We start from the raw sequence: 15805 nt of genomic DNA on the forward strand, positions 1-15805 counted from the left end.
GAAGTCAAATATGTAGCTTCCACCAGACCACCTTCCGTATTGAAGTTACGAAGAAAGTGTAAACTGGCCTCATGAGCCATTATAAAGCTCGGATGTGTCAGGATATTGATTAATATTTCTGCGATTATGTTCATCAGAAAGAAGAAAGTCATATACACCTAGGATGGCTTGAGGGTGAGTAAAGCTTGGGGTAATTTTCATTTTCATTTCATTTTGCAATACATTTCAGACAGAGTAATTAGTACAGTAATATAATTACACTGCTGTGTAATTACTTAGTAGCTAGTAATTAATTACTTTTTTAGAGTAACTTACCCAACACTGGAAGTCATCACATCGCCATTAATATAAATTATACACTGCTTTAAGTAATGTTGTGAAATAAGTTTTTACTGTAGAAATTTGTTTGCATTTTTGTCATGATCCTGATTCTAAAACTGCTATAAAATAACAAACATTCTGAAAAAAACTGGCTTTGAAACAGTTTTCATTCACAAAAAACTAGTAAATTTCACAAATAAAGACATGACAAGTAACACACTGAATTAAACATTAAATAAAATTTTGAAGTAGAAAGACTAAAATGGTATTTTCCTAGTAAAACATACTTCAATAATCTTTGTTTTATTTACAACTTCGAAGGATAATTTTTTAGAGTGTTTTTTTCAACGACTCGGCATCAGAGTGTGTTTCTCCTGTCACGCAGGTCTGTGGGTCACCATGAAAGCTCTAGTGGGTGACATCATCCAGATCCGAAAGGAATATCCCCATCTGGTGGACCGGAGCACTGTGGTTGCACGAAAACTGGGTTTTCCTGAGATCATCATGCCGGGTGACATCCGTAATGACATCTACCTCACGCTGCACTCCGGAGACTTTGACAAATACAACAAAACCACGCAGAAGAACGTGGAGGTCATTATGCTGGTGTGTGACGAGGAGGGGAAGGTCGTGCCGGTGAGCAAAACCTTTTTAACATGAGGTCAAAGGTCAGCCGATGGGTTAGACAAGGAAATATTCTGATTGGGACGGTGTTTTCTGTGTTGATTAACAACTCATGCTTGTAGATCAGTAGTTTATGTCCATCCAAATAATATTTTTAGTAAAAAGTTTTATATATATATATATATATATATATATATATATACAGTATGTATGTGTGTGTGTGTATGTATGTATGTATGTATATATATATATATATATATATATATATATATATGTGTGTGTGTGTATATATATAATGATTTGTTATAATATTTGTTTATGTTATTATTGAAAGTATCATGGTTAAAATATATAACTTTAATACAGTAGACTAGTAGTTCAAATTTATCCATTTTTTTCCCAATAAATGTTCTAATCTTCTTGTATCTGGCCCCAATAGTATAATCCTGCAATATGATGCAATACGAATCCTGTAATATAATCCTACAATATACGAACACCTTTTTAATAACTATGTATACATATCCCTAACGATAGGTCAAAGGTCAGCCAATGAATTAGATAAGGAAATGTTCTGATTGGGGGCGGGGCTTTCTGTGTTGATTGACAGCTCTCTTGTGTTCTTATGGTACAGAACTCAATCTGTCTGGGAGCTGGAGATCGGCCTGTGAACGAATATAGGTCAGTCATTTACTACCAGATCAAACAACCTCGCTGGATGGAAACATTTAAGGTGAGAGAGAGAGAGACACTGAGCATTAAACAGCATTCACAACCTATTTTTCTTCTATCACATGACATGTTTATGTTTGAAACATGATGTTCAACAAGATGTTGTGCATGGCTTGATTTCATCCCCACATTCTATCCATCCATTTATGAAGCCAGGTGATTTGGAGAGAAGGTTCAAAAATAAGAGCACAATAATATGTGCAAAATGTTTCACAATTAGACCAGTAAAACGCATAAAAAAAATTAAATGGGTTCATGTTGACACTAATGTTCATTTCTAAAGTGTAAATCCTCTTATATCCGTATCCCCAATAGTTTAATCCTGCAATACCAGAGGATGCAGTTTCAGGACTGCATATAAATCATTCCTAAAAATTAATAATACAAATACAGAATTAAATAGAAAGTGCTATCTAATAGTATAAAGTGGTAGTACATATAAACAACTATTGTCCTAGATATGCAGTCCAAGAAATGCAGTCCTGAAACTGCACAATCCTGCTATTTTCCGGCTCGGTTTCAGTCTGTATGTAGTAACACTTTCCTCCGGCCTGTAGGTGGCGATTCCTCTGGAGGAGATGCCCAGAATCCACCTGCGGTTCATGTTTCGTCATCGATCCTCACAGGAGTGTAAGTTTCACAGTTCCTACAGTAATGTTCTGTATGGAAGCTTGTTTATGCCATGGAATAAAAAATAAAAAAGTTAATTACTACTTTTCATTTCACAATTCTAACTTTTTTCTTGCAATTGCGAGTTTATAACTCTCAATTATGACTTTTTAACTCACAGTTCTGAGTTTGTATCTGTTTATAATGTGAGATATAAAGTCGCATTTACCTTTTTTTTTTATTTATTTATTTTTTTTTATTCTGTGGCAGAAATAAGCTTCCGTTCTGAACTACAACTAAAAAAAAATGTGAAGACACTAGTGAGCTGATAGCATAAAATATTGATTATCAATTCATAATTTTATGACCAATACTGCCATACTGTCTTGCAACATATTCGATAGTATTTACTTTACGATCAGCAGTTTTGCAAATGTTCTAGAATTTTTATCATATGTAACTTTAAAACATCTTGTGTAATTTAAATAAATTGTACTTTTTTGTTATATTATGTTATATATTATGTATTTTTTGTAAATAAAGTTCAGCTGATTGAAAAAAAAAAAAAAGTTCCTAAAGGGGAGGGGCATCCTAATTCTAGAAAGTGTGTGATTGGACAAAAATCTGTGCAATGCAACATGAGTCATCAATGTTTTGATGTGTGCACTAGCATATAGATGAGCTCAAAGCTATTGAATTAAAAGCATCATAACTATAATTTAGACTCTTCATGTCCAATCTGTCATATTCTACGAGATATGATGCTGAATGATAGTGGAAATGAATTCAGATATGAATAAATGTGTGATTTGTGTTGTGCAGCGAAGGACAAGAGTGAAAGGAACTTTGCGATGGCGTTTGTTCGTCTGATGAAGGAAGACGGAACTGTTCTGAGAGATGGCATACATGAGCTCACTGTCTTTAAGGTCAGAAATGCATACGTGATACTCAATGTGACCAAAAAAGTGGTAAAAAATGATTTAATATTATTCTTACATGGGTTTTTGAGTGGATTGTGATGTTGCAAAGCATTTTTAATCTCCATTTGTCTTTAAAACAATGATAATAGATAGGCCTAAACAGTAATGAGAATTAAAAAATGTGAAGACTGAATTAGATTTAAGTTACTTAAAAGAGAGAAGTCTCAATTAATAGTCTTTAATATGCAGAAGGTTTACCAATCATTTACATATTAATATCTTAAAGGTAGAGTAGCACAAACTTCCTATTCACAATTACAATATTGCTTTAAGCGAACATAATCGTTTCTAATGTCTGTGAACTTTTTAGTTACTACACCTCAATGATTTCAGCCAATACACAAAGTGATCAACATTAATGTCCTTATTGATCTTAAGCATGTTAAGTTGGGAAATAAAACCTATTATAAGTGCAACAAAATGTTTTACCCTATATTTGGTAATATCTGTAAAATTCAGTTTAAAACTACCCGAAAAAATCTTCCATACACTGCAAAAAAGTGTTTTCTTACTTTGTATTTTTGTCTTGTTTTCCATTAAAAATATATTTAAATCAAGATACATTTACTTGAGCAGGAAAATGACTTAAGAGTCTTGTTTTCTGAAAAACTGATCAAAATTAAGTGAGATTATGATTAAAACAATAAAAAATATCTGTCAATGGGGTAAGTAACATAATCTTGTTTTCCCTTTGAAATAAGTTTATTTTTCTGACACCACTGACAGATAATTTTTCTTGTTTCATATTGTCATATTTCTATTGTCTCATAATTATGGAGGCCCAAACCTGCAGAAATAAAAAATAAAATAAAATAAATAAATGTAGTAGTAGGAAAATAAATAAAGGGATAAATAACTTGATAAAACTAATTTAACTTAATCATGAATTTATTTTTGTATTACTTTTTCCTCATCATGCAATTGGTTTATGATCAGCTTAGGCTCACAATGCTTTTGGGAGTTAAGATTTTCTCTGTAATTACAAAATAAACACAGGCTTTGGACCAGAAACCTACCATCCACTGGGTGTTTATTTTTAATTTCTGTAGGTTTTGGCTTCCATAAATAATATGGAGGATGACGGTTAAGTTAAACACTTAATTCACACGTTTACAAACAAATATGAACGTCTCTTTTCTGTCTTTCTGTAGGGTGACAGTAAGCGTATGGAGGAAGTCAGCTCCTATCTGTCCCTGCCGTCTGAGCGCAGTCACCCCGACGGTCACAAGGGGGCGACGCTGATGCGCAGCTCCAGCAGTGTGGGCGGGCTGTCGGTCAGCTCCAGAGACACGTTCACCATCGCCACGCTCGTCTGCTCCACCAAACTCACTCAAAACGGTGTGTGTATGTGTGTGCGTTGGGGGGACGAACGGGGGAAAATGTGCCATGTGGGCTAGCTTTCATACTCAAAATGAAATGACATTCACAGTCCATTTCACTTCTGTAATGTTATGAATTTCCAAGTGAAAAAAGATATTCAGTGAGGAAAGGCATGTAGGGCAGAATTGTATTCATCACAGTGAAAAGTGTTTCTATATGACAGGGGGGTTGAAAAATAAGAGGTCTCGATGACATCAGCTGAAAAGGAAAGTCGTTTCAGAGGCAAAGCAGGTTATTACATTGTGATGAAAGATAACAAGACAAACAATTTTTTACAATAACGTGCACTGATTCACAAAAAGGCCAGGAATGCCTTGTTTAGAAAGAAAGTAAATATAGTCAATTTAAATATTTATATATAAACCATGTAAAGCCTGACATATAAAATAATAGTCCAATTTTTTTTTTTTTTTAATGAAACTGTTTATTGAGCCTTTAGGCAAAATCTAAAAAGTTTGCATGTTTTTTGGTTGTTGTTGTTGAAAATCATTTTTGAAACATCAGGCTTTTTTGGCTCATATGATATAGTGAGAATATGGAGTTCCAACTTGAGGAGAAAAACAGCTCAGTTTTATTCATGCTGAGAAAAAATATGAAATTTAGTGTAGATGCTGATATTTATATGGACAAAAAGTAAGGTAAATCAATGGATCTTTATAACAGTACAGCAGATATTTACATAAAATGCATATAAATATCATTCGTCACTATATCTCCAATTATATGTCTTATTAAGATGATATTTAAATGCTTAGTTTTATGATCAAATCTCTGTAGTTTAAAACATATAATGCAGTGCAATACAATGATGATTGAGAGATGAACAAATAAACCTGATGATTATATTTAATATTCACATTTGAACATGAATTTTCTAAAAGATGATGTATGGATAATCAAGTAAAATGAAACTGCTTCAGTCCAATAAGTGTTCATCTAGAAATATTACTATCAATATTAAGTTATTCTTATGTTTACTACTTTATAAAAATCAGTAAAGATTTCACAGCTCACAAGTGATACACGAGCTGAAGGAGGACATTTGTACAAAATTATAAACTATCAATCAGATGACAGAAGGACTGTAATAGATTGTGTGCAACAGGTTTATCAGCAAAGTTTTGATCATGTTGATCATTTAGAGGCCTTAGAAATTTGCACATCAAATAAGATACAGTAGGCTTTATAGGGTTAAATCTAAATGTTTACATTTTGTTTGTGTCTGTGTGTGTGCTATGGTTGAATGACTAATCTTGAAGCTCCTTTAGGGACACACACACACACACACACACACACACACACACACACAGACAGACGCAGGTGTGCTGTAACAGCTGTTCTTGAGAAAGCCCGTTAATCACGCTAATGAATCTTCCGGAAACATCCATCACAATGCAACCTTAACGAGCACACACACACTCGGACATATTCACTGCTATACACATGAACTAAACAGATTCATTAATGCATCCTAATTAAGAGTCAGTTGAGGATACACTGTCTCTGTCTCTGTCTGTCTCTCAGTGGGTTTGTTGGGTCTGCTGAAGTGGAGAACTCGTCCTGAAATGCTGAAACAAAACCTACAAGAGCTCAAACTCATTGATGGAGAGGAGGTTGTGAAGGTGTGTTCAAAACTCAAATTACACATGAGCATCTGTAGCTCAGTATGCATGTTAATTTTCCTGTGTGTGTGTGTGTAGTTCTTGCAGGACACCTTGGACGCCCTGTTCAACATCATGATGGAACATTCTCAGACTGATGACTATGATATTTTGGTATTTGACGCTCTGGTAAGCAGCATCCACACACACACACACACACACACACACACACACACACACTCACACTCACACACACAGAGAGGTTTGTTTTGCTATCTTAGTGAGGACATTCCATAGGCGAAATGGTTTTTATACAGTAAAAACTGTACATTCTTTCCCCCTACACTACCCCTACCCCTAAACCTACCCATCACAGAAAACATTCTGCATTTTTACATTTTTAATAAAACATTGTTTAGTATGTTTTCAAAGCTATTTTAAATATGAGGACTCATGAAATGTTGGTTCCCTAAAACCTTGCAGTTCTTAATAGAACCTTTTTTTCCTTAGTGCGAAGAATATTTAAATATTCGAAAGAACCTTTTTCCACTATAAAAGGTTTCATGGACGTTAAAGGTTCTTTATGGGAACATCGATGCCAAAAAAGAACCTTTATGTTTAAGAGTGTAATTTCTAGCTGCTTTGGGGGCTTTTCACAGACTTTTTTCGTTAATATATAAAGCTAATTAAAATGATGACTAACCCAAACCCTGCAAGAAAACTTAAAAAAAAAACATTTTTTACTGTATTTATGAATCATTTTTCTAAATCAGGATGCTCCCAAATGTCCCCAAAGGGAGTTTTTGTCCTATGTAGCTCACTTCTGGTGACAGATTCTAGTCCCTAAATTATAGATAATGAGTCCATCCATCCATCTATCCATCCAAGTGTATTTTTAAGTGTGTATATATATATATATATATAATTTTTTTTTTTTTTTTTTTTTTAATAATTACATTTAAAACTTCAGGAATTGAATGTTCTTTGGAGCTTTTTATGTCCAATGAATTTACATGACTTTTCCAGTCGTTTATGATTACGGGATAAGCTTTTTTTTTTTTTTTAAATAGACATTTATCAGCAATTTCTACCTGAATAAATATTTTAGAGCTTGACATAGATAGAAATTTTCATAATTTTTTAAGATTTAATTTTATATTTTATTTTAGGTCTAGAAATCACGAAATCCCAGTCTTCTAAGACTGTCTAACAATTGTCGGAGGGGCAAATTAAAATAAGACACATAATGACATTCCTCTTGATTTTTAGATACAGCTAATTTTTAAGCTTATTTTGTCTTAAAATTATTTAAAATAAGCCATCATGCAGCCTTCTAGTTAGGAACCACAGTTATAATTGATGCATTGCAGATGAGTCTCTCTCTCTCTTTCTCTCTCTCTCTCTCTCTCTCTCTCTCTCTCTCTCTCTCTCTCTCTCTCAGATCTATATCATCGGTCTGATAGCCGACAGAAAGTTTCAGCATTTTAACACTGTGTTGGAGGCCTATATCAAACAACACTTCAGCGCCACACTGGCTTACAAGTAAGTCAAAAGCTCTTCAATGTGCTTCTAAACACTAGATGGCAGTATGTGTGTGTGTGAGTCTAAAATGTGTATGAATATCAGTTACACATCCTGAAATACTCTAAATCAACAGACACAGGCATGAATAAATTATTAAAGATGACCTATTATGCCCTTTTTTGACCTATTATACCCATCTTGATTTTGTTTTTGGGCTCAACTAGAACAGGTTTTAATGCTTGAATGTTCAAAAAACTTTATTTTCCCATATTCTCCATTGTTGCAGCTCCTCTATTCACAGTCTGTCAGTAACGCTCTGTTCAGTTCCCGTCTCTATGAAGCCCCTCCTTCTGAAAAGCACAATGTGTTGTGATTGGTCAAGCGCTTTGAGCGTGTTTGGGAAATGTCCCGCCCCTTACCATAACCGCCAGTTTCAACACACTACTGACTAACTCAACCAGGCCCCGCCCCTTTATTCTGCGTATGCCTTTGGCGGGAATTATTTAAATGAGGAATATTGTGAAGAAAACTCAAGACTACCATGGAGGCGTTTCAGGGAGTTCAGAAACACTGACACTGATATAGAGAAGAACTCCCACTGGATTGACTTGTTCATGCTCAAACAGCAACATTACACACTAAATGATTATCCAGATTGTCATAGTAGCATTACTGTTAACATACTGCATTGATGACATATTGTGTTTTAATTAGTTGATTTATGTGTACGGTCTTTTCTCTGTCTCAAAGTATCTTGACTCTGTAGATTAGTTAATTTAGTTTAAGTTATTTAGAGAGTTATTGGTGATTACTGTGCCTACAAAACCTCATGAACACGCACAAACTCTTTCTGTCTCTTTCTGTGTACTGTAGGAAGTTGATGTCCGTGCTGAAGACATATTTGGACGTGTCCAGCCGAGGAGAGGCCTGTGAACCCATCCTGAGGACGCTCAAAGCCCTCGAGTACATCTTCAAATTCATCGTCCGCTCCCGAATGCTCTACTCTCAGTAAGTTTGTGTGATTGATTCTTAAAGTGAGAAATTATAAACGTTCATAGCTGAATCAGAAACATCAAACAAGACTCCTGACAGCATTAAAAAATTCCTCAACAATATCACAATGAAGACCATAGGAGAGATATTGTCATGTGACCTCTGCATCAATCATTTGATTGGTCAGTTTCTCATGGACTGCTTGTTGGCTCATGTTGGTTGTTTTTGCAATCAAATACTAGCGTAATACGTACTGCATACAACTAAGTATATAGTGTGCCTACTATAATTTTTAAATAATGTTTAATAGTATGCAGCATGTAACATTTCAAAAAGCTGTAGAAATACTACTTTTAATTTTTTGTTTTTGAAAGAAGTCTCTTCTGCTAACCAAGGCTGCATTTATCTTTAATTTCTTTTCATTTTATTATTCATTAATCATTTTTTTCCCAAATTTTTATTATGTGTAAAGTTTTCTGACTGTCCAATAAAAAAAGAGGCAGTTGCCGTTGATATTTTCGATTTTGACACACTGGAAGTGCATTGCATTGTGGGATACAGTTCATTTTTTTTATGCAAAATATTTCTCACTTTTTCCTTTTGAATTCGGCGTGAAATATGACCTGCTCATGTTCTTGAAAACAGCAAGAAACCCAATAAGAAAGAGTTGTGATGAGTAGTCTGCTAGAGCGGAGTCTGTGACTGTTCATTCATCTGAACGTGGGCTGAAAACAAAACAAAACACAAGGAAATGAACGTCCAGCTGCTTTGGGCTGAGATTAAGGCAGACGTTTTTAAGGCGCCGTGGTCGTTTTTTAGGGGTTTTGACAGGGTCGCATGTCCTCCAGCACGTTCTGTCTGTGGCGTTTTGTCGAGGAGTGTAACAGCGGTGCCTGACGGTCATTAAGGGCCCGTGTCTGCCTGTGATTTATGACTCTGCCTGTGGGGCCCCTGGATGCCGTCATCGAGCGGCACTGCAGAAACACAGGCTGTGGCTGATGCTCATTCACACTGCCATTGCTGTGATAGTTTCACACTTAACTATGCATCCTTTTATATGGCTGACATAAACATCTCAACCATTTATTAACTAACTTTAACTAACTTGCTCAACAAGACTCTGTTCGAACTGTTGCTCTGCTGTGAAGTCATTTGAGGTGAAAGAGAAAACTGTCTCTCTAATGCTCACCATAGCTGTTGTTTGTATACTTGTATTGTGTTACGTTTTGCAATGCAGCGATAACGGCACGTGAAATTGTGTTGCCAGATGAGTCTGCGGTTCACAAACTGTGTGTGTGTTGTACAGTGTGTTCAGTCATCAGGTTTGTGTAGCAGCTGATTGCGTCATTAATTTGCCTAATAGCCATTGATGCCAAAACAGCTGCTAAATGAATCTTAATGAGTGTGTGTGTGTGTGTGTGTGCACTAATGACCGACAGGAGAGAGCGACAGATCAGTCTCACTGCAAACAGCATTTGATCACAATAAGCACTTTAATTATGCAACGCAATCATCTTTCTTTCTTTCTTTCTTTCTTTCTCACTTAAATTCCTGATGTGCAGTTCCATCATCTGTCCATCCGTCCGGCTGTCAATCCATCGTTCCATCCTTCCATCCATCCATCCATCCATCGTTCTGTCTGTCCGTCTGTCCGTCCGTCCGTCCGTCCGTCCGTCCGTCCGTCCATCCATCCATCCATCCATCCATGTTTCATCCATCCGTCTGTTCGTTCATCTGCCCATCATCTATGTTCCATCCATCCATCCATTGTTCTGTCTCTCCATCCATCATCCATCCATCCGTCCATCTATCTGTCATCCATCCATGTGTCATCCGTCCGTCCGTCCGTCTGTCCATCCATCCATCTATGTTCCATCCGTCCATCTATCATCTATGTTCCATCCATCCATCCATCCATCCATCCATCGTTCTGTCCGTCCATCCATCCATCCATCCATCCATCCATCCATCCATCCATCCATCCATGTTTCATCCATCCATCCATCCATCCATCCATCCATCATCTGTTCCATCCATCCATCCATTGTTCTGTCTCTCCATCCATCCATCCATCCATCCGTCCATCCATCCATATATGTGCCATCCATCCATCCGTCCGTCTGTCCATCCATCCATCCATCCATCCATCCATCCATCTATCTATGTTCCGTCCGTCCATCTGTCCATCTATGTTCCATCCATCCATCCCTCCATCCCTCCCTCTCTCATATTAACTAGTCTGTTTATTGCAGTACACTGATGCATACTAAGATCTCTAGAAATGCAGCCCCATCACGGCCGGATCATTTTTCAGTGTTTATTAGTCCGAAGGCTCTCAGCAGGAGTGTTTTCGCTCTGGATTCAGTCCCGGCAGGAGGCGATTCGCTCTGATAATGGAGTTTGATGGAAAGCGTCATTGCTCTGCACTTTTAAAATAACTCTCTGATACTTCCAGATTAAACCGCAGACGTTATATTCCCAGAGCAAAGAGTCTTTTCACCATGTGGGTGTGAGAACGCCTGGGTTGGGTGCATGCTCTGGAAATTTAATAAATCCTTTATATTAAATAGCTGGAAAGAGGTATTGGATGGGGAAATTACCCAAAATTGTTCATGAAATATTTATTATTTAGATATTTGGGTTATTCTTCAATTTGGAGAACTTTTTTGTCTTTAACATGATTTTAAATGCTTAAAAAATAAATGCTTAAAAAGTTAGAAAGGATAGATTATAGTATCTTTTTTGCTCTTTTGTTTTAATGACTTTTTTTTAAATGTGTGTTGAAAAGCTAAATCAGCCAGATTTATTAAACAAGCTCTGTTTCAGGATTAAAACATTTTCTGAATCAAATTGATTAATGTCGTCCACTAGCGTGGGGTTTCCCAAACAGATATTGTTGATTAAAAAGATAAATTAAATCATAAAAATTAAAAATTTAAATAAGTAAAAATAAATAAATAAATAAAAATAATACACTAAAAATTATGAAATATTTGATTTGTTTACGTGCGTGTCATGTGAACATTACTGGCATTAGAATAATTACTTTAGTATTATTTATATAAAGTGTTTATTAATGTTTTGAAAATTAAATTAATTTTCAGTTTTTTTTATGCACTTTCATTATTTTTATTAGTTGTTTTAATAATTATTACTATTTATGTTTTTTTTTTTTTATTCCAGTTTTAGTTCAGTTTCAGTGTTTATTTCCATTTAATGATTTTATTGCTTCAACTTAAATTTATTTTAGTTTGTTGCAAAGGCAACATTTCTAATTTTCCTTACTTTAAGTTTTTTTATTTAGATTTTATTTCAGTTTCATTTTAATTAACAAAATGTTTTAAACAATTTTAGTTCTAGTTAATGATAATAGTCCTTCATCAGAGAACCAAGAACATGCAAATGTGTTGTTAAATTATTGAAATATTAACTAAAGTAAATATTTTAGGTCAAAGGACTGACAAAAAAGTTTGGGAATTTATGCACTAGTGGATCTAATGGTTAATAGATGACATCAGTGTGTGTTTTACACTGCTGAAATGTTGTGTTGACCAATCAGCATCCAGAACCAGAACTGTCTGTATTCTAAACAGAATTTTGTTGTGTGTGTGTGTTTGCTGGTTTCTTCAAGGTTTTTCATCTTCTCACACATTCTCTGTGCAGTTTGTGTGTTTTATCTCTTTGAGTGCTTGTTTTTATGCTCTAATGGCTCTCATTCTATACCCACCATCAGGATTAACCAAGTGTGTGTGTGTGTGTGTGTGTGTGTGTGTGTGTGCCCTGCCTTGGGCAGCATGAGCGACTTTGTCAGAACCCTTACGGTGGTTTGCTGGCCTGTGTATTTGTTGTGTTTAATGAATATATAATGTCTCTGCATAAGTGCGTTTTTTTTTTTTTTTTTGCTATTAGAATTATTTTTAGGTGATTTTGTTGAGGATGAAGTGTGTCGGTTTGCATGTGTGTGTGTTTCTCTGTAGATTTACTAATTCTAGGAAATGCACATCTACTTGTTTTGATGTACGTATGTATATACATTATGCATCATTGTTTTGTGAGTGTGTGTGTGTGTGTGTTTATTATAGTGTGTGCGTGTGTGTGGTATTGTGTGGGGTCGGAGGTGGCGTATTAACTGTGGCTCTCATGTGGATTAGAGGAACAATGCTCCAGTAATCATGTCTGTTCTTCAGCGGTACCACGGTAAATACTGTCGTGTGTTACAGCATAATCTCCACCCTCAGAAACCCCACCGACTATAACATCTGTGCCGAGTTACTCGTGACAGACAGACAAAGAGATAAACCAGAGAGAGAGACAGATCTCCACACAACTGACCTGATGGACAGAGACAGGAGAGAGAGCGAGACGAGAGAAAACACCATGAAAGAAGAGCATGAGGGTCAGAGAGAGAGATGAATCTTTGGGCTGTGTCTAAAATGTAATTGAAGAAAGTTTCAGTCAGTCGCTATCAGAGCTGCTGCCACACTATCCTTTGCGTCTGTCACTTGAAATGCAGCCAGATCTCTCTCAGAAACAGATGTGTTTCTACTGAATTTAGATCCAAACAACGCCATAACTGACCCACAAACTCATCACGCTGTTTATCCTGACTAGATGCTTTGCAATAAACTGTGACTGAAACTTTTAAAGTGCCCTATTATGCTTTTTCTGATATTACCTTTTATGTAGTGTGTAATAGAGCTGTTTGTGAATGTAAAAGGTCTGCAAAGTTTCAAAGATCAAAGTGCAGATAAATGGAGTTATTGTGTCTCAAAAGAAAGAAGCAATTCTGAACTGTCGAAACGAGTTGTCAGTAATTCCAGTCTTACTTCCTATAGGTTTGTAACAAATGTGCATAATGCCAGCTTAAGGTTTTCATTGGCTCTCTGTAAATGACATCTCCTTTGCCCCGCCCTCAAACACTGTAGTTGTATCTGAGACTGTAAGAGTTTGGTTCGTGTTGTTCATGTCGAGAAGACGCTGTTTTCTGCTGCCAAAGCAAATCCACTTTGATGAGATTGATATGGTAAAACCGACACCATCGTTACTGTTCATATCGAGTGCTGAGGAAGAGCTGAAAACCATATATGCTAATGAGTGTTTGGTTTCTGACCAGTCACAACAGACTGGGCCATCTGACCAATCAGAGCAGAGTAGCTCTCGGAAAGGAGGGGCTTAGAGAGACAGAATCCTTGATCGAATCGTTTTAGACACTGTGAGAAAAGAGCTGATGCTGTAATGGATATTATGAGAAAATTAAAGTGTTTTTTGACCTTGGATGCCTATTGTAGAAGACCTCCAAACATTTATTATTTAATTTAAGATGATGTACTAAAATAATTAAAACTTTAACCAAAATTAAAATGGAAAATATAAAAATAAAAATTGATCAAAAATATTAATAAAAACTATAATAAATGTATAGGGACCAGAGAAGTTGTTGATTCTGTCCCATATAGGAATGGATCTTAACCAGTATCAGTTTGATACTGTAATTCAGGGTTTCCAGGTTTTTACAACAAAAGCCGCCCAATTGCTACTCAAAACTAGCCCAAAACTAGCCCAATCGCATTTCAGGGGGTAAAATCTGCATTTATAGCGGGGTTCCCCTGGTAAAATTCGCATTCCAGCAGCTAAATATCATGTTATTTGGGGTCGCTTCAACTCGCGGCAACAGTGTTAAACTAGCCCAATTCTGCGGGAAAACTGTGGACTTGGCAACACCGCTGGAGTTGTGTTGCTTCTGTCTAGCAGATTTAGTTGTATTTTAGTTGTAACTTTCTAGACCAGTAGGTTTAATGGCTGATGTGTGATGTATTACACTGCTCACAAACGTTCTCTATCTCTCTTCAGACTGTATGAAGGGAAGGAACAGGCCGAGTTTGAAGAATCTCTCAAAAGTTTATTTGAGTCCATCAATAACCTGATGAAAAGTGACTACACCACTACACTACTGCAGCAGGTATGAATGTGTGTCCTTTCTTAGTGCTGTACTGCTGTATTTATTACTAAATTCAATTAAATTATGCATAATTCACACATTTAAATGATTGATGACGCAGTGAGGTACAAAAGTCTGGGATCACTAGGTTCTGGGTTTACCAGCTGTCAGTCCTGAAAATTTGTGATCGAGCCAGTTTGGTCATGAGTTCACATGATAATTGTCACAATTTAGCTTTATTGATTAGTGACCTAGAATTGATCATTTATTATTGTCTTACATTTTTCAAAATATTTTAAAATATGATTGTATGCTCATATCATTAAATATGTATATATACACAATATATAATGGATATAATATGGGTATATATGGGTAACAGGTTTTATTTGTTAATATTAATTAACATGAACTAACAATGAACAAGACTTTGAAAGCATTTATTAATCTTAGTTAATGTTAATTGCTACATTTATTAATACATTATTAAATAAAAAATTGTATCTGTGAGCTAACATGAAAAATTAACAAAGGTTCATAAATGAATTTTTAATTCATGTTAACTAATGTTCACAAATTAGACTATATTGTTAGCAATTTATGTGTATATACAGTATATTAAATATTTTATATTATATAAAATGTTATAATAAATTATTTTATTGTAAAGTATATTCTTTTTATATTATGATTTTTTTTTTATTTAAAATGATTTAAAATTCTTTTAATATTTTATATGTGATTTGTCACATAATTTTATAATGTTATACAATTTTAAATATTTCTTATGTGTGGGTGTGTAGGTGGCCGCTCTGAAGTACTTGCCCACAGTCCTTCAAGATGTGGAGACGGTTTTCGATGCTAAACTCCTCAGGTGAGTCTCATAACAGCCTAAAACAAGTCCTGACGCAGTCTCGTTCTCAGACGGCACAAACCGCTCTTAACTTGACCTTCACAATATGCCGTATTGACTGATATACTGAGGAGCTTAACAGCAGTTTCTACAAGTGCTTGATGACACTTTGATGACCAACATCAAGTTCATGACATCAGTAACTGCAGAAATGAATCACGACAAACGTACAGATTTTCTTTCGTTGTGA

The 15805-nt window shown here is 35.6% G+C and overlaps 1 protein-coding gene across 3 annotated transcripts in view; it reads left to right on the plus strand.

The window, feature by feature from the left end:
• Nucleotides 1–15805, plus strand: part of LOC127525738 (dedicator of cytokinesis protein 2) — a 119718-nt gene that overhangs the window by 15087 nt on the left and 88826 nt on the right. For all 3 annotated transcript variants that reach the window (XM_051918534.1, XM_051918531.1, XM_051918533.1), the window contains 11 exons: nt 707–957; nt 1580–1678; nt 2235–2307; nt 3109–3212; nt 4418–4604; nt 6171–6268; nt 6347–6436; nt 7689–7789; nt 8645–8779; nt 14615–14723; nt 15506–15576. In XM_051918534.1, coding sequence (XP_051774494.1) covers nt 707–957; nt 1580–1678; nt 2235–2307; nt 3109–3212; nt 4418–4604; nt 6171–6268; nt 6347–6436; nt 7689–7789; nt 8645–8779; nt 14615–14723; nt 15506–15576 — 1318 coding nt within the window. The remainder of the gene's footprint in view (nt 1–706; nt 958–1579; nt 1679–2234; nt 2308–3108; nt 3213–4417; nt 4605–6170; nt 6269–6346; nt 6437–7688; nt 7790–8644; nt 8780–14614; nt 14724–15505; nt 15577–15805) is intronic.

Source organism: Ctenopharyngodon idella, chromosome 14 (genome assembly GCF_019924925.1).
Source record: "Ctenopharyngodon idella isolate HZGC_01 chromosome 14, HZGC01, whole genome shotgun sequence".
Taxonomy (NCBI): Eukaryota; Metazoa; Chordata; class Actinopteri; order Cypriniformes; family Xenocyprididae; genus Ctenopharyngodon; species Ctenopharyngodon idella.